Source organism: Callorhinus ursinus, unplaced genomic scaffold (assembly GCF_003265705.2).
Source record: "Callorhinus ursinus isolate GAN/ISIS: 27379988/994484 unplaced genomic scaffold, GSC_fseal_2.0 scaffold34, whole genome shotgun sequence".
Lineage (NCBI taxonomy): Eukaryota > Metazoa > Chordata > Mammalia > Carnivora > Otariidae > Callorhinus > Callorhinus ursinus.
Window position 1 is genome coordinate 11,019,171 of NW_027397096.1, and position 27,009 is coordinate 11,046,179.

General features: G+C 38.4%; 1 protein-coding gene across 1 annotated transcript in view; it reads right to left on the reverse strand.

The window, feature by feature from the left end:
* The window catches only part of APPBP2 (amyloid beta precursor protein binding protein 2), a 59,623-nt gene that overhangs the window by 22,895 nt on the left and 9,719 nt on the right, over positions 1–27,009 (reverse strand). Inside the window, exons 2-4 of the mRNA XM_025851279.2 lie at positions 9,454–9,542; positions 7,290–7,441; positions 4,972–5,095 (exon numbers count right to left, since the gene is read on the reverse strand). Of these exons, the coding sequence (XP_025707064.1) occupies positions 4,972–5,095; positions 7,290–7,441; positions 9,454–9,542 (365 nt within the window). The remainder of the gene's footprint in view (positions 1–4,971; positions 5,096–7,289; positions 7,442–9,453; positions 9,543–27,009) is intronic.

Consider the following 27,009-nt stretch of genomic DNA (forward strand, 5'->3'; position numbering starts at 1 on the left):
AATATGTAACAGAAAATTTGCCATATTAACTACTTTAAGCATACAATTCAGTACCATTATATCCACCACGTTGTGCAACCATCACCACCGTCTATTTCCAAAACGTTTTCATCACTCCAAAAAATAAACACTCTGTAACAAGCAATCGCTTCCCATTCTCCTTTTATCCCAGCTGCACCATTTTACACTCCCATTAGCAAGGATCCCAATTTCTCCACATTCTTGATAACACTTTTTTTTTTAATTTCAGCCATCCTGGGTATGTGTAAAGTGGTATCTGTTTGATTTTCATTTCCCTAATGAAAAATGATGCTGAACATCTTTTCATGTGCTTATTAGCTGTTTTATCCTCTTTTTAGACAAATGTGTACTCAAGTCTTTACCCAATTTTTAATCAGGTTTGTTGTTGTTGAGTTGTAGTGCTTCATACATTCCGGATACTAGACCCTTATCTGATATATGATCTGCAAATATTTTCTCCAATTCTCCAATTCCACTTTCTTGATAACATCCTTTGATGCACGTAGCTTTTTATTTTGATGAAATCCAACTGACCTGTGAACAGAGATGGTTTTACTTCTTTCTTTCCAATATGGATGCCTTTTTTCTTTTTCTTGTCTAATTTCTTTAGTTAGAACTTTCAGGACAATGTTGGATAAGAGTAGTAGTAAAAGCAGGCATCCTTGGTCTTGTTCTTGATCCTAGGGACAAAGCTTTCAGTCTTTCACCATGGAGTATGATGTCAGCTGTGGGTTCTTCACAAATGCTATCATACTGAGGGACTCTTCTGTTCCCAGTTTTCTGAATGTTCGATTATGAAAGGCGTTGCATTTTGTCAAATGTCTTTTGTATCTATTGAGAAGATTGTTTTTTTCCTTTTTAAAATTTTTATTTTTTAAATATTTAATTCGTTTATTTGTGAGACAGAGAAGTGTGCACAAAAGCAGTGAGAGTGGCAGGCAGAGGGAGAAGCAGGCTCCCCGATGCGCAAGGAGTCCTCTGAGGGACTCAATCCCAGGACTCTGGGATCATGACCTGAGCCAAAGGCAGATGCTTAACTGACTGAGCCACCCGGGCATCCCTCCTCCTTTCTTTCAATGTGGCTTATTGGCTTCACTGACTTTATGTTAATCATTGCTGCATTCCTCGAATAAATCCCAATTAGTCATAGTGTATAATCCTTTTATATGCTATTAGTCTGATTTGCTCGTATTTTGTTGAGAATTTTTACATCTGTATTCACAGAGGATATTAGCCTGTAATTTTCTTTTCTTTTTTCTGACTTTGGTATCAGGGCAATGCTGACCTCAAAGAATGAGTTAGGAAGTGTTCCTTCCTCCTTAATTTTCTGGAAGACTTTGAGAAGGTCTCGTGTTAATTCTTTAAATGTTTGGTAGCATTCACTTAATGAGGTCTTCTGGTCCTGGAGTTTTCTTTGTTGGAAGGTTTTTTTGTTTTGTTTTTAAAGTAGGCTCCATGAACACTGTGGAGCCCAATGTGGGGCTCAAATCCTGAGATCAAGACCCTGTGCCAAAATCAAGAGTTGGACACTTAACCAGCTGAGCCACCCAGGTGTCCCATGTTGGAAAGTTTTTGATTACTGATTCAATCTCTACTTGTTACAGGTTTGTTGAGATTTTCTTGGGCCAATTTAAACAATTTGTTCATTTCTAGGAATTTGTCTATTTCGGCGACATTATCTAATCTGTTGGCATACAGCTGTAGATAGGGTTCTCTTATGATTCTATTTCTGGAAGGTTGGTAGTGATACCTTGACTTGTATTTCTGATTTTAGTCATTTGCATCTTTTCCCCCCCCAGTCTAGTGTGGTTTTAATTTTAAGTGTGGGAGCAAAGCATTGTGAGATGCTGCAGACACCACTGGCTCTGTAACAGCTGTTTTCCCCACCTCATGCTTTGGTGCAGAACCCTGGTTTTGTTTAGGCACTGACCCCTTTCTCATAGGACTCAAGAATAAATCATGAGTAGTTTAAGCCAATCACAGTGTAGTGGTCCTACTCTGCTTGCCAGTCACTGATTCAGAAGTCACCAAATGACCTAGCTCTGGCCAATGAGACTCCGAGATAGCAGGCTGGGTGGGTCCTGAGAAAGGTTCCCTGTCATTAAAGATAAAATACGGAGCTTGGAAAGGAAGTCTTTCTTCTGCTGGACAATATGAAATCTGCATGTGTATTTCAAACCATGGCAGCATTCTTACAACCACCTGGGAGCTGGTCAAAGTCAAAACCAGCACCGAGGACAGAGAAGCAGATATATGGAAAAAATTTAGTTCCTTTTTTTTTTTTTAAAGATTTTATTTATTTATTCATGAGACACAGGGAGAGAGAGACAGAGAGAGAGAAGCAGAGGGAGAAGCAGGCTCCCAAGGAGCAGGGAGCCCGATGCGGGACTCAATCCCAGGACCCTGGGATCATGACCTGAGTCGAAGGCAGTCGCTTAACCAACTGAGCCACCCAGGCGCCCCTGTTTAGGGGTATTTTAACAATATATAGCTGGATTTCATTTTTTAACCCTCTTGGTAGATACCACCTTTACATAGAGGAACTGAACCCATTCACATGTACTGTGATGTTATATTTTGTTTTAAGCTTTTCATACTATTTTTCATTTGTCATTAGTTAGCTTTTTTTCATTTATCATACGTAGTTATTTCCTCTCTTCTCTTTGTTTTTACCTAGTTAGGACAATTTTCCAATCATTCTTACCCCTACTCCCACTACCCTAATTTAAAATGTCTATCATATTTTCCATTATATAAGTCATTATGTATCTATCCCTAGCACTGATAATGTTTGAACATTAAATAATGATAGACATTCCTACTCCACTCACCAAGATGAGACCTTTATAATACCCTCTTGTACCACTACATTTTCTCAAATGTTTATTTTTTAAAAGGCTATCATATATGCCCAATATAAAGCAACCTGAATATAGTAACAAGAGCCTCCACTTTCTACCCAAAAAGGTTTTTTTTTGGCTAACTTGAAAATATCAAGTATTAGGGATATATAGGATAACATTTTTAAACTTACAATATTTAAATCATCTTTATGTTATGTTATATATACCTATCTAAAATCTAAAATTTTTAAAAATTTAAAAAATTTTTAAGTTTTTTCTCCTTGCAATTTATGAAATAATATTATCCAAACTATCCACATACATCTAAAAACATTTACCTTCATCATCACCATAACTAGTTTTTGAGTCATCTAACAGTTTTTCAGGGTAAAATGTTTATACTTGTTTGAAAATCAGCACTTTTTGAGTCTGGTATGATGTTGCCAGAAATTTTATCCAAAATACCATAACCATTTGCAAAGCATTAAAATTGCTGGGCTTTTCTGACTTACCTAAGGCAAGTAGATATCCACAATCTCCACAACCAAACCCCTAAGGCAAGTAGATATCCATAATCTCTACAACCAAACCACTTATTGCATCCCGTTTTAAAGGAGCATTTAAAAAAAGGCAGTTAAGGGGGTGCCTGGCTGGCTCAGTTGGAAGACCACGCAACTTGATCTCTGCTGATCTTGGGGTCATGAGTTCAAACCCCGTGTTGGGTATAGAGATTATGAAAATACCCATAAACTTTAAAAAGGGAGTTAATAGAAATATCTAACATAACTGTAAGATTATGACCTCCAGAATAATTCTGAATGTGTTAAATCCCATTATTCCCTCAAAATGAAAATTGTGCCAGGTGGTCTCTATGAGCTTCCTGACACTGGCACTGGCTGAGTTTTCAGGCTAACATTTCTTTCTCAAACAGTACTGTGTTGTTCAAAATGATACACTTAAAAGAACATCACATTACATGAGGGGCTTCGTAAGGCAACTCTCTTTACTAAAGGTTCATTTTCAGGGAAAAAAACCTTACCTGACATTTTATAGTATGTGGTAACTGAGAATTTCTGTTTTGTGTTATTTCTAAAATCTCCCTTTCATTTCCAGTTTGAAAAAAAATCCTTACTTAAGACATACTACAAATTCCCAATTTGTTCTTCATTCTCTTTCTACTTCATTTACATGTAACTATATATTACAATATTCACTGCTTACCACCATTTCTGTATCTTCTCCTATCTTGAGAAGTGTTATTACTGAGCTTTTATTTGGTTAGAGAAATTCCTTGAGTATTTTCCTCAGCTCAAAAACATGGAAGTATACTGCATCCTTATATATTTGAAAATTCTTTATTTTACCCAGAAGTTGGTGAAGTATAGTGTTTTCTCTCAGTAACAGAGACACTTCTACTACCTTCTAGCTTCCAATTTCTATGTATTCTTTGATTTTAGGACATTCAATTGTGTAGGGCTCAGAGTTTTTTTTAAATCTAGAATCAAGTCTTTCCCTCACCAGTTCAGGAAGTTCGCTGTCACACTTAAAATTCCAAAAATACACCAATACCATAATTGTGGCTATTTCTGGGTAATAGGATTATAGATAATATTGATTCTCTTCATAATTTTCTGTTACATGCATAGAAAAAATAAAGACAGTAAAAACAAAGAGTTACTTCTAGACTTGCTTGCCTTTCCTTTAAGTACATCTGTTAAAAAAAAGAAAAGTTATTTATAAGTAAAATCCTAATCTTCTTATACACAATTCGAGAAATGTCAACAGCAAGGGTAAAAAAATGACACCCAAGGAAAACATATATTTATTTTACCAGCATCCGGTGCCTAGCACAGTTCTGAGTACATTGAGGCATTCGATAAACAGTTGGTGAGTGAACACAACACACAAGCTCTATGACAAGGCAAAAAATATTACGCTAAGATGACTATAGCAAGTTAACTATATTTTGGAGATGAGAGAGAGGAGTCCAGACTAATGAAACTGTGACATATAAATATCACCGCAGAGGTTTATTCAAGTAGGCGTGTAAGAGCTAAAACTATAAAAGCCACTAAGGACCATTACAGTAGGATCTGTTCCGACTTACCTCACACAACATTCTACTGCACGAAACCAATGAAGCATCTCATCATGTAGAGTACACAACTGAAGACAGGACAGAAAAACTTTCTCAGCATCACTGTACCAGCCTGCATCTGAAAGAAAGCCACCTAAAGGACAAGAAAACCAGGTACTTTAAATAATTTAATAAATCACTTAAAAGCTAAAGTGACATGCTTAAAATGAATATCATCTAAAATGAAAACACTCATAATATTAAAGTCCTGTGTCTGGCCCAAAATAAAGATACTGTGAAATAAAAAACAAAACAAAACAAAAACTTTTAAACTGGGGGAATTAGATCAAAGTTGAGGCCTTGAATAAGGAGTCAAGAGTTTTAACCCTCTAAAAATACTCCATAGCCTAAGAAATGACATTTTCCAGTTAATTAGCCATATATTCTAATGATCCAAACATTTTCAAGTTGCAGGGTAAACGTAACTTTTCAACTCTCCATACCCAATTTCAAAGAATATCTCAATAAAGCTATCTTTAAAAAAATTATCTCTATCACTGTATACTTTTGGTATGAAGTTTTTTTCACTGTTTTGGTAATTTTAGGATCCAGACCAAAAATGTAATTATGAGTTTGTTAGAACTTGGTTCTATCGCCAAGATATTTCTTCAATCTGGCTCGTTACAATGGCCAGATACTGATATAATAAATGTTTGTGGAGATGACAGAGGACCTCAATGAACACTAACCTTCCTGCCTTTCACTTTTATTGATTCTAAAGTTGTTCTCCCACAGATTTTTACACGACCGTCTAGGACTAAAGGGATGCCAACCTTAACATTCATCAAGATCACACTCCCTTGTTAGAGACATTCTCTGGTCACAATTTTTGGTTGCAGTTTATATTCCATGGGACTACCAAAGGATAAATGCTGAGTGGCTTTTTTTTGTAGAAAAAAAAGTTCTGAAGTTCCTCCAGCAACTATGAATACAAAGAATTATTCTAAGACTAAAGGAAATGATCGTGAAAATGTGTTGGGCAAAGAAAATATATGTGCACGTGTAAAAGAGCTAAAACATGCACATGCAAGTGAGAAGTTAAACATGAGAGTCTGGGGGCGCCGGGTGGCTCAGTCGCCAGGCATCTGCCCTCGGCTCAGGTCATGATCCCAGGGTCCTGGGATCGAACCCTGCATCGGGCTCCCTGCTTGACAGGGGGCCTGTTTCTCCCTCTCCCTCTGCCGCTCCCACTGCTTGTGCTCTCCTGCTCTCTCTCTGCCAAATAAATAAATTAAATCTTTAAAAAAAAATTTTTTTAAAAGAAAACAAGAAGGGTAGCAACAACTTAATAAGTAGTTGCCTGAAACGTACTTATCTATGTAGATTTGTAAACAGCATATAAAATATTATATAAACCATAAACATTTTTCTCTATGTAACATATAAAGACTTCGCAGATTCCTTTCCCATGTATGTTTTTGGTATTTTCCTAACATCCCCCGTGAGGAAGTACAAGTTTACCCTTATTTTAGAGCCTGAAAACTGAGGCCGCAGAAGGATGAAGTCCCATGTCACAGCATATGGTAAGCTGGTGAAAGAGGCTGCTGGCAGCATGACACGTAGCAAAATTTATATGGTAGGGATGGAAAGACACAGGAGTCTAAATTTACAGTACACTACCAGCTCTGTGCCTAGAGCAAGTTACTTAATTTTTCTGAATCCTTCCTCATTTGTAAAGTGCTATTAATGCCATCACAATACTGAAATGTTGTGAGGATTTAGAAAGATAACATTTACGGGCACCTGGGTGGCTCAGTTGGTTAAGTGTCCCACTCTTAATTTCAGCTCAGGTCATGATCTCAAGGTTGTGAGACTGAGTCCCTTGTCAGGGGCACAGAGATTCTCTCTCCCACTCCCTCTGCCCGGCCCCCTCCCCCAAGATAACATTTAAATGCCTACTGTAGGGGCACCTGGGTGGCTCAGTCGGTTAAGCGTCTGTCTTCAGCTCAGGTCATGATCCCAGGTCCCTGGGATAGAGCCCCACATCGGGCTCCCTGCTCAGTAGGGAGCCTGCTTCTCATTCTCCCTCTGCTGCTCCCCCTGCTTGTGCTCTCTTGCTCTTCTCTCAAATAAACAAATAAAATCTTCAAAAATAAATAAATAAATGCCTACTGTAGCGTTTGGCCCAAAGTTAACATCCAATAAATCACACCTAATTTTTCTGATGTTTTTCTCATAACCTCCTTATGTAGACTTTGGGAATGCCCTGGTTGAATCCTTTACTGTTAGTAGGTTTAATACGAGTCATACTATAGGACAAAATACTCCTCTATTTTACGATTACCTACCTAAAACAAAGCCAACCTGAATGGCTTTCTCTTTTACCGCAGCATCCGATTCTGCTATGTAAGAGCACCGTCTACTGAATGAGTAGGCCAAGACTGAAGCAACTTTCACACCGTGATCCATCAAAGCCTGGAAACAATGGTGAAGCAAATGTCTGCAAGATAAGAAAAGGCTATTTCATAAAGGTAACATATTTTATAGTTTTAGAAAGTGCTAGCTTGCTTTTTAAAACATAACAGTACCATTACTTTCCAAGACGGAACAAGATAAAAAACCTTCTGCCTTATGAATTATGAGGCTACAATAATCCACAATTTAGCCTAATATCTTTATTCAGTAGATTACTGAGTGATTCTTTATGTGTAAACTAATGGCAGTAAACAGTAAAACTAACTTTTAAAAACCAAATCATCTTATAATTCAACAATAACCCAATTTAAAAATGGGCAATGGATTTGAATAGAGATTTCTCCAAAGAAAATATACAAATGACCAATAAGCACATGAAAAGATGATCAACATCATTAATCATCAGGGATATGCAATCCAGAATCACAACGAGATATCATTTCACACCCTGTAGGATGTGATTACTATTCTAAGTGATGGCAAAATATGTGAACATTGGAACTCTCATACATTGATGGTAGGAATGTAAAATGGTACTGCCACTATGGAAAATAGTTTTGAGGTTACTAAAAAAGTTAAACATAGGGTGATATGTATATACCCTAGTTACATATACAAGAGAACTAAAAACATTTGTCCACACAACATCTTGTCCATAAATGTTCATGGCAGCATTAGCAGAAGAGCCAAACAGCCAAAATGTTCATCCACAAATGACTAGAAAAACAAAACACAGTATATTCATACAATGGAAATTATTCAGCCATAAAAGGAAAGAAGTACTGATACAAGCAACAACATGAATAAACCTTCAAAACATTATAAGTAAAAGAAGCCAGTCACAAAAGACCATATATTGTATGATTCCCTTTATATGAAGTGTCTAGAACAGGTAAATTCAGAGACAGAAAGTCGATTAATAGTAGTCCAGGGTAAGAGGAAATAGGAAGTGATTGTTAATGGGTACAGGATTTCTTTTTGGAATGATGAAAATGTTCTAGAATTAGACAGTGGTGATGGTTGCAAAACCTTGTGAATACAACCAAAAGCCACTGAACTGTACAATTTAAAATGGTGAATGTGGTGGTATGTGAATTATATCCCAATAAAAAATTTTTAAATAGAAAGATTGTAAATAACGGAATCACTGCTTTGGATAATGGGGGGAAAAGTCAAACTACATGCTTTTAGTTTCACAAATATATTTAACACTTAGCAAGGGATCTGGACTTGGTGAAAGATAACCTGAGAGATGAGAGAGAGGTATTCCACTAAATCTTTACAATGGCCATGTTTAGAATTGTATAGAGAAATTCAAATCCCAGAAAGCTGATCTTTTCTTAAAGAATGTTTTTAAAAAGTTTTTCTGTAGCCTTCTTTTACCAAAATGAAGTTCTCATTTATGTGTTTTTTTTTTTTACGGATTAATTTTAATTATTCAACTAAAAGTTTCTCTATAGTACAAAGGCCACATTTCAAAGTTACCCCTGAACAGTGAAATTATGTTATTTACTTGTTTACTATTTTATCATTCTTCTCTAAAATAAAAAATCTACAGGAAGAGATGTTGTAGATCTTATTCACTGCCATAATCCCAGCATCTTGAACAGTACCTAAACCTAACACATTAGGCATTCAACAAGTATATACTTAATTTGTTGAACAAATGGAACAATTTGGCAATATTCATATTAGAAATCAGCAATATTTTATAAAAACTACATTCTTATTTTCCTAGGGTTAGGAAAAACGAATGGCTTTTAAAGCAAATTTTGGGAAGACTGCTAAAGAGAATAGCAAGTATGATCAAAGGTTGTGTCACTATACCTGTATGTGGAGGCTCTTACTATATGGTAACAGCTACAATGGGAAAGATGAATTCAATCTCCTTCTCTTGAACACAAAAAACAAGGAGGTACTGATGGTTTCACAACAATGGGAATGCACTTAATGCCACTGAAGTAAACTTAAGAAGTTACAATGGTACAATTCAGGTATGTATAGTTTACCATAATTTTTAAGAAAAAGTAATTTTACCTTTTATCCAAAGCTCTCAATACTTTAGCAAAAACTTCCAATTCACAAAATTCACTGCCCAGTTGACATAAGCGTCCCTGTTGGTAAAGCTGAAATGAAAATGAAAAAGGGAATTTAAAAATGTTAATTTAAATTTCTACTTTAGTTATACTTATGGATATAATTTGATGGGCCTAATATTTGATTATTTAATGGATACTACCCAAAGTCAGTATTATCACACAGCAGGATCAGGAAGCATACTTCTGCTAAGAGAAATATAACACTAAATTAACAATTTTTTTTAGAGGGGGTAAGGGGCAGAGGGAGAGAGACAATCCTAAGCAGGCTCCACGCCCAGTGTGGAGCCTGACACAGGGCGCAATCTCACAAACCTGAGATCATGACCTGAGCCCAAACCAAGAGTCACATGCTTAACTGACTGAGCCACCTAGGCACCCCTAAATTAACAAATTTCCACAATTCATATAAAACATTTTAATAGTTGTATATAAAGTTAAAATTAATATTTATAAAATAGTATCTGGTTCATGTTAAATACTACAAAGTGCTATATAATTATTTATTAAATAAATTTTATAAGTTATGGGGCACCTGGGTGGCTTAGTTGGTTAAGTATCTGCTTTTGGCTCAGGTCATGATCTCAGGGTCCTGGGATCAAGCCCCATGTCAGGCTCACTGCTCAGTTATGCTTCTCCCTCTCTCTCTGCTCTTCCCCCTGCTCATGCTCTCTTTCTCTCTCTCTCAAATAAATAAAATCTTTAAATAAACATAGAAAGTTATATTCAAGAAACTTATAAAATTAACTTTTTTCCTTAAACAAAACTGGATAGGGGCGCCCGGATGGCTCAGATGGTTAAGCGTCTGCCTTCGGCTCAGGTCATGATCCCAGGGTCCTGGGATCGAGCCCCGCATCGGGCTCCCTGCTCCCCAGGGTGTCTGCTTCTCCCCCTCCTTCCTGCTCAAGCTCTCTCTCACTCTCTCTCAAATACATAAATAAAATATATAAACAAAACTGGATACTTAATGTAAAATTATCCAAATAATAGCACAGATAATGTCCAGAAGCCAGAATGGTCAATAGGCCCACTAAAAGGCTCCTCAGATCACCACAAGTATCTCAGTTCAGTTCTAACAGACATCTAAAGTAATCCAGGAAGGGGCGCCTGGGTGGCTCAGATGGTTAAGCGTCTGCCTTCGGATCGAGTCCCGCATCGGGCTCCCTGCTCCTTGGGAGCCTGCTTCTCTCTGTCTCTCTCTCTCTGTCTCTCATGAATAAATGGTGGCTCAGTCGGTTGGGTGTCTGCCTTTGGCTCGGGTTGTGGTCTCAGGGTCCTGGGATCGAGCCCCGCATCGGGCTCTTTGCTCAGAGGGGAGTCTGCTTCTCCCTCTCACTCTCCCTCTGTTCTCTCTCTCAAATAAATAAATAAAATCTTTATAAAAAAATAAAATAAAATAAAATAAATAAAAATAAAGTAATCCATGAGGGCACGTGGGTGGCTCAGTCGGTTAACCATCTGCCTTCAGCTCAGGACATGATCTCATGGGTCCTGGGATCAAACCCCAGATTGGGCTCCCTGCTCAGTGGGGAGTCTGCTTCTCCCTCTCCTTCTGCCCCTCCCCCTTTGTGCTCTCTTGTACTCCCTCAAATAAAATCTTTAAAAAAAATAAAGTGAATAAAGTAATCCAGGATGAAAAAATAAAAACAAAAATAATCCAAGGTGGCAGGATTTCTAATCATGTCACAATCATTTATTTTGCCTGACTTTTTAGAACTTTTGTTCTAAAAATTTATTTATTTGAGGGAGAGAGAGAGCGCGCGTGCACAAGAGTGAGTGGGGGAGGGGAAGAGGGAGAGGGAGAGGATCTCAATCCAACTCCACACTGAGTGAGGGAGGGGCCCGATCTCATGACCTGGAGGTCATGACCTGATCTTAAAGCAAGAGTCAGGCACTCAACTGACTGAGCCACCCAGGCACCCCTAGAACTTCTTTTAAAAAATAACATTTTAGGGGTACCTGGGTGGCTCTGTAGAACATGCAACTCGATCTTGGGGTTGTGAGTTCAAGCCCCACACTGAATGTAGGAATTACTTAAAAATAAAATCTTAAATAAAAAAGAAAGAAAAGAGAAAAATAACATTTTAACAAATGTGTTAAATGTTTATCACCATTAATACATGCACCCAGTTAAAAAGAGACAAATACTACTACCCCATTCCAGCTTCACCAAATGCTTTTGAATTTATATGTTTTATAAATACAGTGCCTTAGAAGGCTGGAATTTTGTTTTATTAATTCACTTTATAGGCATTTAACTCTTAGCTCAGTTGACAGAACATGGGTTTCAGAAAGAAGACAACATAAATTTAGAATTCATTTGCCAAACTGGCCAGTTAACTTTGTGCTGGGAAAATATACCACAAACTCGTCAGCTAGTTCTTGGGTATAAATCAATAGTCATAATGGAAGCCAGGTCAAATTAGGTAGATACTTTAATGCGAATCAATAATGACAGCTGTGAAAAATCCCTAACTGCTGAAGGGGGGAAGAGACAAGGGACCACCACATGCCCTGGAAGGGAAGGGAGAAATGTTATTTTTACATTAAAATGGTTAGACAGTCATATTATCAGTAAATCTTTATAAGGAAAGATTTGCTAATTTTGGAGATTATGTTTTCTGCTATAGAAAGAGTTTCCAGGAATGTACACAGTAAAATTCAGTATTATTAATCATTGTCATACTTACTTTGACTATTAACCAATAGAGACTAACTCAGGGAAAATAAATCTAAGTATTTATAACCTAATTCCTACTTAGGGGCTTAACAATGTGATAAGTTTTTAAAAAAAAACAAACAATGTGATAAGTTTTTGATCTGGGCAGAAAAACAAATGCAGTTAACAAAATAAATATATACACATACTCCAAAAAAGGAATAGAACAAAAAAATTTTCACTTACCAAAATAACTCATCATTAGCAAACTTAAGGCTTAGAATTTCTTTTAAGATAGGAGAAATGAAAACAAGTTGTACAACTTTTTTTTTTTTAAAGATTTTATTTATTTATTCATGGGGGGGCACAGGGAGAAGCAGGCTCTCAAGGAGCAGGGAGCCCGATGAGGGACTCGATCCCAGGACCCTGGGATCATGCATGACCTGAGCCGAAGGCAGATGCTTAACCATCTGAGCCACCCAGGCGCCCCAAGTTGTACTTTTTTGCCTATACTCACTAGTCAAATAAAGACAAATAACCTTCTATGTTCTACAACTCACAATATCCTTTTAATGACTAAAAATTGATATATCCTACTAAATGGGATTTTTTAAAATAATTTTTTATTGTTATGTTAATCACCATACATTACATCATTAGTTTTTGATACTAAATGGGATTTGAAACTAAAATTTAGAGAAGTTGCTTCCTTAGTCACAATTACAAATATATCGTAAATATGCCCTTATCAACAAAACCCCCCCTTTACTCAGCTGTTCAATTTTTCTAGCTAAAAATGGGTTCACATTTAAATTCTGGGAAGAGGGTAATGACTTAATTGTTTCAAATTATCCTTATCAGGCTTATGCAAAAAATGCAAATTTACACATTCTATGAACAGGATTTCTGGATATTGATTCAGAATAAAAACAGCATTTAATGCTTACAAAGATCTAACATTTGCCAGGCACTGTTCTAAGTGCTTTTCATAAGGAACTCATTCTATCCTTTCACAGTTAAGGAAATTGAGGCATATAAAGTTAAATAACCTGCTCAAAATCACACAATTAAAAAGTGGTAAAGTACAAATCTGGCCCCAGGCAGCCTGTCTTTACATCCACGTTCTTAATAACTTACACTAGACTGCCTCTTGAAGATAATCTATCAAGAAGAGTACATAAAAAAGGGTAATGTTTAACATTTTATAGAATAGAAGATTTAAACAATAATTCCTTCATAGATTCATTCAGCTTATGGAGCAGAGTTTGGAGAAAAGGAAACTGAGGCTCCAGATTCCTTGGCAATGATTCTGTTTAGATTTCTAAAATTTTGACTTATTTCATTATTACAGTGCTTCATATTCTTTTTTTAAAGATTTTATTTATTTGGGCACCTGGGTGGCTCAGCAGGCTCCTTGGGAGCCTGCTTCTCTCTCTGCTTCTCTCTCTCTCTCTCCCCCTCTCTCTCTCCGTCTCTCATGAATAAATAAATAAAATCTTTAAAAAAAAAAAAAAGATTTTATTTATTTGCCAGAGAGAGAGAGAACGAAAGTGAGCACAAGCACACACAAGCAGGGGGTAGTGGCTGGCAGAGGGAGAAGCAGGCTCCCTGCTGAACAAGGAGCCCCATGCGAAACTTGATCCCAGGACCCTGGGATCATGACCTGAGCCCAAGGCAGCCCATGAATAATGAGACTATTAAAGGACTCTTATCAATTACTTTTAGCTATTTATTGGTTCTTTAAGGAAAATAAGGAAAAATAATTTATTTTTAGAAGTAGGTAAATTACCTCCCAACAGATATGAAAACAGACAATAAAATACAACTAGAACAGGGGCGCCTGGATGGCTCAGTCGGTTAAGGGTCTGACTCTTGATTTCGGCTCAGGTCACGATCTAAGGGTTGTGAGATCAAGCCCCACATGGGGCTCATGCTGGGCGTGGAGTCTGCTTAAGATTCTCTCTCTCTCTCTCTACCCCTCTCTCCTGCTTAAAAAATAAAAAAACAAAAAAACCCCGACCTAGAACAATAATGTACAGGCATGAACATAGACTAACCAATGTAACAAAATGTAAAGTTCAAAAGCAGACCTCAGTATGTGTAAAAAAAATTAACATATTATGAAAGAAAAAAATTTTAAATCACTGAAGTAGCTAATAAAGACTACATACAAATGGGGAAACAAAGTAAGATGCCTCCTGACAAAATATAGCAAAAATAAATTTCAGACTTAAATCACAGTAGTGTTAAAAGTCACCTGATAAACACTGCCTTTTGAAACATTGTATCACAGGCAATATTCATAAAATAAGAGATTACATAAAACCCTAAAATACCCATAAATATTATAAACAATTATAAATACAATAAAACTGAGTAAAATATTAGTAACACACACATATAAGATTTAATATCTTTAAGACACAAAAGGATGAAACTCCTGGTGATGTTTTAGAAGCAAAGGCTTCCACAGACTAGAGTAAAAGTCTTATGACATACCAAAGCAAAAACTATTGCAAGGGCAATGCAAAACAGCCCCAAACCCAGAAACTCTTTGGGAGATAAAGATGGGGATGAAAGCCTTCCTTAACCCAAGGGATTTTTAACTGGCATGGCTGCTTTCCCAGCCAATTCAAAATCACCACAGGCTAAGAGTGAACAGCTTAGTTCTGACATCAGATTAGCATATAAAATAATCTAGGCTAATTCCCAACAACAAAAACTTGGAAAGGTTTAGAAAAAAATATAAAAGAAACTACGTTCAAACTACCGTCTAAGAGTAACTATGAAATGTCACACACAGGGCACCTGGGTGGCTCATTTGTTAAGCGTCTGCCTTTGGCTCAGGTCATGGTCCCAGGGTCCTGGGATCGAGCCCCACATCGGGCTCCCTGCTCACCAGGAGGCCTGCTTCTCCCTCTCCCACTCCCCCCTGCTTGTGTTCCCTCTCTCACTGTGTCTCTCTGTCAAATAAATAAAATCTTAAAAAAAAAGAAAGAAAAGTCACACACAGACACAATCTATGAAACTCGTGTACCTCACTCACGTTTGAACTATTACTCCCTCTTTAAGAGTCATTAAAGAGCAAAAATCTTCAGAAATGAAAAGGAGTTATGAAGGAAAAATTACCATGACACATAAAATGAACAAGTTTCAGAACAGTTTTGAGTACTCTAACTGCACTTTTGTTTTTAAACTGTATATCTACCATTATATATATGTATGCTTTTTAAAAATCTGGACGATATTCAATAAACTGTACACCCATGAGATAAGGTTTGTTTGTTTCTTTCTTTCTTTTTAAATCTAGACTGCAGGAAACTCTGTAGTGTCTACAGGACAAAGGATCCTGTTTCTTCAACAAATAAATTGCAAACATAAGAAGCAGGGGAAGTAGCAGGCAGAGGGAGAGGGAGAAGTAGGCTTCCCGCTCAGCAGAGAGCCCAATGTGGGGCTCGATCCCAGGACCCTGGGATCATGACCCGAGCCGAAGGCAGACGCCCAACCGTCTGAGCCTCCCAGGCGCCCCCGAGATAGGGTTTCTATTTCAAATCTTTCACCTGGATTAATACAAAGGTTTCATAGAACTGGCTTCTCCATTACCACTCTTGTCCAATTCTAATCAATTGTCCAAACAGTAGCCAGAATCATCTTTTTAAAATGTAAATTATTTCATGCCATTCCTTGTTTAAAACTTTTCAATGACAATGTCAATGTGAACATAATTTAAAATCTTTAATGTGGTCCGTGAGCCTCTGAAAGTCCTGACTCCTATTTTTCAAACCTCATCTTTTCCCATTCTTTCCCCGTCCCCTGCATTCCTGCCCCATTAGCTTTCTTTCAGCACTATCTTACCTCATGACTTTTGCACACATACGCTACAGCCTCCACATGAAGCACTAGTACCTAGATTCTAGATTCTTTGAAGAAGCACTAGATTCTTTGCCTGGTTAATCTGTAACTCTCCCTAATGGTCTCAACTAATATGTCGCTTCCTCAGAGACCTTCCCTTGACTCCCAATCTAAATTCTATTCCCTGTTATACTTTCTCATGACATACTGTATTTTTTCCTCTGTAGTAGCATCAAGACATGCAAGTACACATTCACTCAACTTGTTAAACATGTCAGTCCATTACACTCTACACTTTATGAAGTGACCACTGTTACCACTATATCCCCAATACCTAGCACAAGCACCAAGCACTAGATATATGTTCAGTGCTTTCTGAATCCATAATCTAAATTGGTAGTGATCTACTTTGGACGGAACTGAACCTCAAAGCACCCAAATTCATCTAAAGAAGCTGACACTTAGGGAAAAGCCCCAACTTCATACATAGTTACTTACTGTCCCCCAACCACATTGTAAGCACCTTATTAGGCATAATCTTATGTCCTGTCTCTATAGGACTCTGTACAAAACAGTGCTCATGCAATAAACTCTGAGAACAAATGTGAATGCAAACTTAATATGCCAGTGATGAAGAACAAACTGCCAGTACCTAAATGGAAAAATCAAGAACAAAATCTAAATAATAGCTGCTTAAATTTATAGATAAAAAAGGTGTTTCCTATTTTAACATTTGATCTTTTACCAAGATACCTTAACATTTGCTCTTTTACCAAGATCTTTTACTGGCATATTCAGTACATGAAACTCTTAGCTTACTGAACCTGTTTTATCTTTGTGATTTTTCACATCAAAGGCAAGAAAACTACAGCTAGGAATATTCTACTTATTGTTTTTATCAAGATAGTAAATACCAGGAACATTTGTGTAAGACACTGTGCTAGGTATTAGAGATATACAGTGGTGACTATCACTACCGGAATACAAAGTCAGTAATAACTGTCCTGTGATCTCAAAAAAAAATTTAGAATCTGTCAGAGCGGAAAAATAATATTCACAGATTATACAATGGAGGTAAGCAGAGTGTTTTAGTAGCACAAATAAAATATCTGTATCTACTCTAAGAAAAATTTTAACTGAGTTTTGAAGAGGAACAGGAGTAAAGCTTCTGGCCATAGGGCAGATAGCAGTGACACATTATGAAAACCTTCCAGCTCCCTTTCAAACAAAGGGAAATGCTAAATAGAGTATCCGAAAATAACTTTTGGATAAAGAGCTGAGTGTGAAACCAAGAGCAAAAACTTCACAGCTGTCAAAAATTAAGAAGACACAAACTCAAAAACAGCTGGGAAGGAAGAAAAACAGAATAGGTTATACCTCTGAATGGTGTGGTAGAGTGCAAACACCAGATAGGAAGGAGTCCAGGCAGCAGATCCTGTTAAGCAAAGGGACCTGGAGCTGAACTACCTACCTAAGCCAGGAATAAAAAAGTCAAGAACATCCACAGCCTTAAAAGTCTGTTATGAAAAACTGAAACCTCCAATCTAAGACATATGAATAACCAGTCCAAAGTCATACTTCCTAAATAATTTACAGACCCCAAACCCAGAACTGGTATTAAAAACTGGTCTGAAACCAGTGAAACCCATGAAGTTCCCACAGAGACAAAAGCTAAAACACCTACAAGGGATAATGAAAATGTTTTATATCGTGATCACTGAAATCTAGACTGCAAGAAACTCTGTAGTGTCTATAGGACAAAGGATCCTGTTTCTTCAACAAATAAATTGCAAACAACAGATGGAAAGGGAACCTACAGATCAAGAGAGACTTAAGAGAGAGATCAACCAACAGCAAGGTATAGAACTCATCTGGATCCTGATCCAAACAAGCAAACTGTAAAAATGCATAAAATATTTGACATGTGAAAGTGAAAACTGGAACAATGACTAGATATTTAATAATAAGCTGAATTACTATTAATTTTTTTAGGTGTTATAATAGTATGGTAGCTACTAAAACATTTACAGATGAAATTATATGATTGCTAGATTTGCTTCCAAATAGTATAGGAAAGGGAGATGTGGGTAGGGGAACAGATTTACCAACAGGACTGGCCAAAAATTAACTGTTAAAGCTGGGTGATGGACACATGGAGGTCCATTATTCTATCTACCTTTTTTAAAAAAAGATTTTATTTATTTATTTGAGAGAGAGAGAGAGCACAAACAAGGGGAGGGGCAGAGGGAGAAGCAGACTCCATGCCCAGCAGGGAGCCTGACATGGGGCTCTATCCCAGAACCCTGGGATCATGATCGGAGCTGAAGGCAGATGCTTGACTGAGTCACCCAGATGCCCCTATTCTATCTACTTTTGTGTTTCATTTTTTCACTCAAGTGTTTTTTTTTTTAAGATTTTATTTATTTGAGAGAGAGGTAGAGCACAGAGGGAGAGTAAAAGAGAGCAGACTTGGGCGCCTGGGTGGCTCAGTCGTTAAGCGTCTGCCTTCGGCTCAGGTCATGATCCCAGGGTCCTGGGATTGAGCCCCGCATTGGGCTCCCTGCTCAGCGGGAAGCCTGCTTCTCCCTCTGCCACTCCCCCTGCTTGTGTTCCCTCTCTCACTGTGTCTCTCTCTGTCAAATAAATAAATAAAATCTTAAAAAAAAAAAAGAGAGAGAGAGAGCAGACTCTGCTGAGCAGAGCCCGATGTGGGACTCGATTCCAGGACGCTGAGATCATGACCTGAGCTGAAGGCAGACAGACACTTAACCGACTGGGCCACCCAGGTGCCCCTGTGTTTAATTTTTTCAATAAAAGGTTTTTAAAAAGAATGTATCCTTTATCTGCAAACAAATATATCCTTTATCTCTAAAATAAGTAAAATTAGCAAGTTTGTTTTATTAAATACACATGTACTATCTTCACTTATAAGATACATTTATTCTTGTTCTCTAATCTCAAAATTCATCTGAAATGTAGCTCTGAAAAAATTCACATTGGAATATAACTTAATATTCATTTCCTTTGGTCCTTTTTTTAAAAGATTTTATTTAAATTCAAGTTAGTTAACATATAGTGTAGAATTAGTTTCAGGGACAGAATTTACTGATTCATCAGTTGCATATGACACCCAGTGCTCATTACATTAAGTGCTCTCCTTAATGCCTATCACCCAATTACCCCATTCCCCCCACCCACCTCCCCTTCAGCAACCCTTAGTTTGCTTCCTATAGTTAAGGGTCTCTTATGGTTTGCCTCCCTCTCTTTTTTTTTTTCTTATTTTAGTTTTCCTTTCCTTCCTCTATGTTCCTCTGTTTTGTTTCTTAAATCCCACATATGAGTGAAATCATATGGTATTTGTCTTTCTCCGACTTATTTTGCTTAGCATAATATACTCTAGTTCCTCCTTTGGTCTTATGTTGTATATTATATGTAAAATTCTGTAACTGATTACATTGTAATCTCAGACTATAAATTCCTGGATTAAAGCAAGTACCATGGAAGTATTTCAACATAACACACATGTAATTAAAAGGTAAATGCTTTCTTCTGAAGGTAAGCCAACACTTAAATGTCTTGCTTCTTATTAACATTTTAATTTCTTATTGCTCTACACTCATTGGTTCTATGGCATACTTTTTTTTTTTTAAAGATTTTATTTATTTGACAGAGAGAGACACAGCGAGAGAGGGAACACAAGCAGGGGGAGTGGGAGAGGGAGAAGCAGGCTTCCCGCCAAGCAGAGAGCCCGATGTGGGGCTCGATCCCAGGACCCTGGGATCATGACCTGAGCCCGAAGGCAGACGCTTAATGACTGAGCCACCCAGGCGCCCCTATGGCATACTTTTTTTTAATACAACTGACCAACATATGATTATTTGTATCATGCAGGGCAAATGCTTTGCTTATTGCTAAGTAAGCCAAAAGGTTAAGTGAACATGTTCATATTATTAAAAAGCACAAGGAGCAGTTGACACTCAAATAGGAGGGCAAACCTTAACTAAAGTTTAAAAATGCTGTCCAGGGGCGCCTGGGTGGCTCAGTTGTTTGAGCGGCTGCCTTCGGCTCAGGTCATGATCCGTGGGTCCTGGGATCGAGTCCCGCACCGGGCTCCCTGCTCAGCGGGAGGCCTGCTTCTCCCTCTCCCACTCCCTCCGCTTGTGTTCCCTCTCTCACTGTGTCTCTCACTGTCAAATAAATAAAAATAAAATCTTAAAAAATAAATAAAATAAATAAAAATGCTGTCCACATAAGAAGATATTGGATCCACACCCATTAAACAAGAAATTAAGAGTTTTCCCCCAATCATTATGAGGATGAACTTAAGTCTAGTATCCAGAATCTTGTAACTCTATCCCTCATTTGATGGGTCAATCACATAATTTGCATGATTATGTTAACAGTGGAAGAGGCTACCATGATACAAATGGAAGACCAAAAAATCTAGTTAATAGTAATAGCTAACAATGGTAACAACGATAACCACCAGCCATATATAACTCAGTATGTGTCCGTGATCTCTGTATTTGGGTAAGAAGTTTCCTAGCTTCTTTTCTTAGAATTTCATTACCAATCTGTGGTGAAAATTAGGTGTACCCATGAGGCAATAGAAAAACAGTAGCAGAGTTCTAAGAAATACCTTCTGTCTTTATAAGAAAACTCATTCTGAGGGGAACCCTCCTACACTGTTTGTGGGAACACAAGCTGGTGCAGCCACTCTGGAAAATAGTATGGAGGTTCCTCAAAAAGCTGAAAATAGAGCTACCTGATGACCCAGCAATTGCACTACTGGGTATTTACCCCAAAGATACAAATATAGTGATCTGAAGGGGCACATGCACCCCAATGTTTATAGCAGCAATGTCTAAAATAGCCAAACTATGGAAAGAGCCTAGATGTGCATCAACAGATGAATGGATAAAGATGTGGTGTGTACACACACAAAATGGATTATGCAGCCATCAAAAAATGAAATCTTGCCATCTGCAATGACATGGATGGAACTAGAGGGTATTATGCTAAGCAAAATAAGTCAATCAGAGAAAGACAAGTATCATTTGATCTCACTGATATGAGAAATTCAAGAAATAAGACAGAGGATCATAGGGGAAGGGAGGAAAAAATGAAACAAGATGAAACCAGAGAGGGAGACAAACCATAAGAGACTCTTAACCTCAGTAAACAAACTGAGGGTTGCTGGGGTGGTGGGGAGTGGGAGGGATGGGGTGGCTGGGTGATGGACACTGGGGAGAGTATGTGCTATGGTAAGCACTGTGAATTGTGTAAGACTGATGAATCATAGACCTGTACCTCTGAAACAAATAATACATTATATGTTAAAAAAAAAAAAAAGATAGTAGGAGGGAAAAAATGAAGGGGGGGAATCGGATGGGAGGACGAACCATGAGAGACTAGGGACTCTGAGAAACTGAGGGTTCTAGAAGGGAGGGGGTTGGGAGGATGGGTTAGCCTGGTGATGGGTATTAAGGAGGGGACGTACTGCATGGAGCACTGGGTATTATATGTAAACAATGAATCATGGAACACTACATCAAAAACTAATGATGTAATGTATGGTGACTAACATAATAAAATAAAATAAAAAAAGAAAACTCATTCTGTATTCTATTTTTTTTTTTAAGATTTATTTATTTATTTGAGAAAGCGAGAATGAGAGAGAGAGAGTACATGAGAGGGGGGAGGGTCAGAGGGAGAAGCAGGCTCCTTGCTGAGCAGGAAGCCTGATGTGGGACTCGATCCCGGGACTCCAGGATCATGACCTGAGCCGAAGGCAGTCGCTTAACCAACTGAGCCACCCAGGCGCCCTCATTCTGTATTCTAGATAACCAAGTGTAAACAATTTGTTTCCTCTGATTTCAGAAGAACTACATGTTTTTAGAAAAATTAGAAAATAGGGCACCTGAGTGGCTCAGTTGGTTAAGCGACTGCCTTCGGCTCAGGTCATGATCCTGGAGTCCTGGGATCGAGTCCCGCATCGGGTTCCCTGCTCAGCAGGGAGTCTGCTTCTCCCTCGGACCCTCCCCCCTCTCATGCTCTATCTCATTCTCTCTCTCAGATAAATAAATAAAATCTTAAAAAAAAACAATTTAAAAAAAAGAAAAATTAGAAAATATGGAAAAGAATTTATAAAAAAGAAAATTCACAATTGTATCATCTAGAAAAAACCACTGTCAACATAATGGCACATTTCTTTTTAGTCCTCTTTTTCTTATTAATTTGTAGGAGTTTTGAGTGTGTTTCATAAACTTCAATACTCCACTATGTAAGTTAGGAACTTTTACTTCCATTTCACATTTTTAAGTTCTTAAACTTGGTTCCAAAATACGTTCTGGGGATTTTAAGTCTACACTGAATATACACCCTCAGAGAGAAATCTTATCTTTAAAATCCTGAATCTTTCAAACTAGAAACAAAATATGTCTCTTCTACATTTACCGAAAACTTCTGGATTTCTGTACACTTCCTTTTAGATTTACTCCACAGCATTTTTCCTGTTATTTTGAGTACACTCTTTCCTATATTGCAGACAGAAAAATTATAGAATTTTAAGGGGCGCCTGGGTGGCTCAGTTGGTTAAGCATCTGCCTTCAGCTCAGGTCATGATCCCAGGGTCCTGGGACCAAGCCTGGCATCAGGTTCCCTGCTCAGCGGGGAGTCTGCTTCTCCATCATGCTCTCCCTGCTCCCTCATGCTCTCTCTTGCTCTCTCAAATAAATAAAATCCTTTTCTTTTTTTTTAAAGATTTTTATTATTTGACAGAGAGAGAGACAGTGAGAGAGGGAACACAAGCAGGGGGAGTGCGAGAGGGAGAAGCAGGGGCTTCCCGTGGAGCAGGGAGCCCAATGCGGAGCTCGATCCCAGCACCCTGGGATCATGACCTGAGCCGAAAGCAGACACCTAACAACTAAGCCACCCAGGCACCCCTCAAATAAAATCTTTAAAAAAATTATAGAATTTTAAATCATAAATGTGTAATGATCCCCCTCACTGAATTATCTTTTCTCTCATTCTCTCTCAAATAAATAAAATCTTTAAAAAAATAAAAATATTTTTTTTTAGAAGATTTTATTCATTTGAGAGAGAAAGCACAAGAAGGGGGGGAAGGCAGGAGGAGAGGGAGAAGCAGGCTCCCAGCTGAGCAGGGAGTCCCACATGGGGCTCGATCCCAGGACCCTGGGATCATGACCTGCGCCGAAGGCAGATGCTTAACCGACTGAGCCACCCAGGTGCCCCAAGATTTATTTATTTGAGAGAGAGAGAAAGAGACAGCGAGTATGAGCAGGGGGAAAGGGAGGAGAGAGAGAATCCCAAGTAGACTCCCCACTGAGCTTGGAGTCTGACGCCAGCTTATCTCACAACCCTAAGATCTGGACCTGAGTCAAAATCAAGTTTTGGACACTTAACTGACTGAGCCACTCAAGTGCCCTGAATTATCTTACTGCTCTAGTTTTTCAGTTAATTTTCCTGGCTATTTATTCTTTTTTTTTTTAATTTCTTTATTTTAATTGCACTAATCAGCACTTCAGGAACCCTGAATATTCAGTATACAGCTCTGGAAATAAGTCTGAAAGTCTTTACTTAAAAAAAAAAAATCTAATGACACTCAACTATATTTCAATTAAGAAAAGAAAAAAATCAGTCTGGGACACCTGGCTGGCTCACTTGGTAAAACATTCAACTCTTGGTTATAAGTTCGAGCCCCACAGTGGGTATAGAGATTACTTAAAAATAAAATCTTAAGGGGCCCCTGGGTGGCTCAATCAGTTAAGCAGCTGCCTATGGCTCAGGTCATGATCCCAGGGTCCTGGGATTGAGCCCCACATCAGGCTCCCTGCTCAGTTGGGAGCCTGCTTCTCCCTCTTCCCCTGCTGTACTCTCTCAGGCTCTCTGTCAAATAAATAAAATCTTTAAAAAATGAAATCTTAAAAAAGAAAAAAATCAGTCTGGCTTCAGTGGCCAAAAGAAACAACAAAAAATAATGAATAATGGAAGATACCTTATTGTAGCCCTGATTTTAATTAGAATGCTTTAAATGTTTCACCACTGAGTATTCTTGTTTATATATGTGTATTACCTTTTGACTGGATGTATGTTTATAATGTCAATCTATATTTCTTATTAAAAGTCGGGCGCCTGGGTGGCTCAGTTGGTTAAGCGACTGCCTTTGGCTCAGGTCATGATCCTGGAGTCCTGGGATCGAGTCCCGCATCGGGCTCCCTGTTCAGCAGGGAGTCTGTTTCTCCCTCTGACTGTACCCCTCTTGTGCCCTCTCTCACTCTCTCAAATAAATAAAATTTAAAAATTAAAAAAAGTATTAACTTAAAAAAAAAAGTCTAAAGCGGGGTGCCTGGGTGGCTAAGTCGTTAAGCGTCTGCTTTCAGCTCAGGTCATGATCCCATCATGGTCCCAGGGTCCTGGGACTGAGCCCCGCATCAGGCTCCCTGCACCGCAGGAAGCCTGCTTCTCCCTCTCCCACTCCCCCGGCTTGTGTTCCCTCTGTCAAATAAATAAAATCTTAAAAAAAAAAAAAAAAGATATGCTCGTTTCCATTTGTTATTATTTTATCTAGAATTTCTGCCTCATGATTCACAAGTGAGGTTTTCTAGAGACTTTCTTTTTGCTCCTATTTTAGGTTTAGGTACCAGTGTTATGTTGACCTCTACTTTTTTTTTTAATTGGAAAGAATTAGGTTGGTTTGGAACAAATTAAGTATCAGTAGCATCAACTTAAGTGCCTGAAGTCAGTGGGAGTTCTTGTCTGTTTGCTGAGGGAGGAGGCATGGACAAAGGAAGAAGTATAATTTCTCAATTTCTTTCATGGTTTTTAATCTATTAACTTCTCATTTGGTCATTTGTATTTTCCTAGAAACGTAATTTCAGTAAGGCTTTCAGACAGATTAGCGTCGAATTATACAAGCTCTTCTAAAGAAGCCATTCTACAATTAAAAAAGCTCCTTTCTGGGATGCCTGGGTGGCTCAGTTGGTTAAGTGTCTATCGTTGGCTGAGGTCATGATCTGTGGGTCCTGGGATAGAACCCCGCATTGGGCTTCCTGCTCAGCAACGAGTCTGCTTCTCTCTCTCTCTCTCTCTCTCTCCCCCTCTGCCCCACCCCACTGCATGTTCTCTGTCAAATAAATAAAATCTTTAAAAAAAAAGTTACTTTCCAAGGCGCCTGGGTGGCTCAGTGTGTTGAACGGCCTACTCTTGATTTTGGCTCAGACAATGTTCTTAGGGTTGTGCGATTGAGTCCCACCTGGAGCCCAGCATCAGGCTGTGCCCAGTGTAGAGTTGGCTTGAGATTCTCTCCTTCTTCCCCTCCCCCTGCTCGTGTGCTCATGTTCTCTCTAAAATAAATAAATACATCTTTTAAAAAAAGCTACTTTCAGGGTGCCTGGGTGGTTCAGTTGTTAAGCGTCTGCCTTCGGCTCAGGTCATGATCCCAGGGTCCTGGGATCGAGCCCTGCATCAGGCTCTCTGCTCAGCGGGAAGCCTGCTTCTCCCTCTCCCACTCTCCCTGCTTGTGTTCCCTCTCTCACTGTGTCTCTCTCTGTCAAATAAATAAATAAGGTCTTTCAAAGAAAAAGAGAAAAAGCTACTTTCCCCCTTTCCACTGTATCTGTTTTTGAGAATGAGAGCTTTCTCTCATGTTTCTTGATTTGGCTAGCTATTGGATCAACTATTTAATTAGTTGAATTATTTATTTTTTAATGAAACCACATGGAGTTCTTATTCACATTGACAAATATTTGAGAATATCAGTTTTTAGGCTATTCTCCTCTTGGCACAATTTTGTGTCCAGATATCTTAAAAATTCTATTTTACTTCTTTTATATATCAAAATAATACATGGTTATAAAAATCCAAGTACTGGGGCGCCTGAGTGGCTCAGTCGTTAAGCGTCTGCCTTCAGCTCAGGTCATGATCCCAGGGTCCTGGGATTGAGCCCCGCATTGGGCTCCCTGCTCTGCGGGAAGCCTGCTTCTCCCTCTCCCACTCCCCGTGTTTGTGTTCCCTCTCTCGCTGTCTCTCTGTCAAATAAATAAATATTTTAAAAAATAAATAAATAAAATCCAAGTATTAAAACAGAAAGGATATATGTATAAAGTATAAAGCAACTGCAATCCTACCCCTTGAATAAATACCATTAAAATTTTGTGTTCTTCTAGAAGCTTTTTTTCAATGCACATAGAAACAAATACGGGGCACCTGGGTGGCTCAGTCGGTAGAGCGTCTGACTCTTGATCTCAAGGTCATGGGTTCAAGCTCCACACTGGGCATAGAGCCTACTTAAAACAAAACAAAACACAACAAAAACAGACACATATATTCCCCCACTTAAAAAAACAAAAACAAAAACAAAGAAGATGTTATTCATACTACTTTGTAGCAAGCTTTTTATTCTCCCAATTTGATGTGCTCTGGCATCTCTACCCCAGTATATGCAGCATCCTCATTCTTTATAACTGCAGTACGATATTCCATTCCTGTTTGAATAGCATATGGTTTGCATCCAATTTTTGCCATCATAAAAAAATTGTAGTGAATATCCCTGTACAGAACTTTCTCCACACTCAACAAGCACTCCTGTAGGGAAAAATAAAATCTCTAAATAGTATTGTGGTTAAGGGGTATGAGTGATTACACTGATATGAGGAATTCTTAATCTCAGGAAACAAACAGGGTTGCTGGAGTGGTGGGGGGTGGAAGGGATGGGGTGGCTGGGTGATAGACGTTGGGGAGGGTATGTGCTATGGTGAGCGCTGTGAATTGTGCAAGACTGTTGAATCACAGATCTGTACCTCTGAAACAAATAATACATTATATGTTTAAAAAAAAAAAGAAGATAGCAGGAAGGGAAGAATGAGGGGGGGAAATCGGAGGGGGAGATGAACCATGAGAGACTATGGACTCTGAAAAACAAACTGAGGGTTCTAGAGGGGAGAGGGGTGGGAGGACGGATTAGCC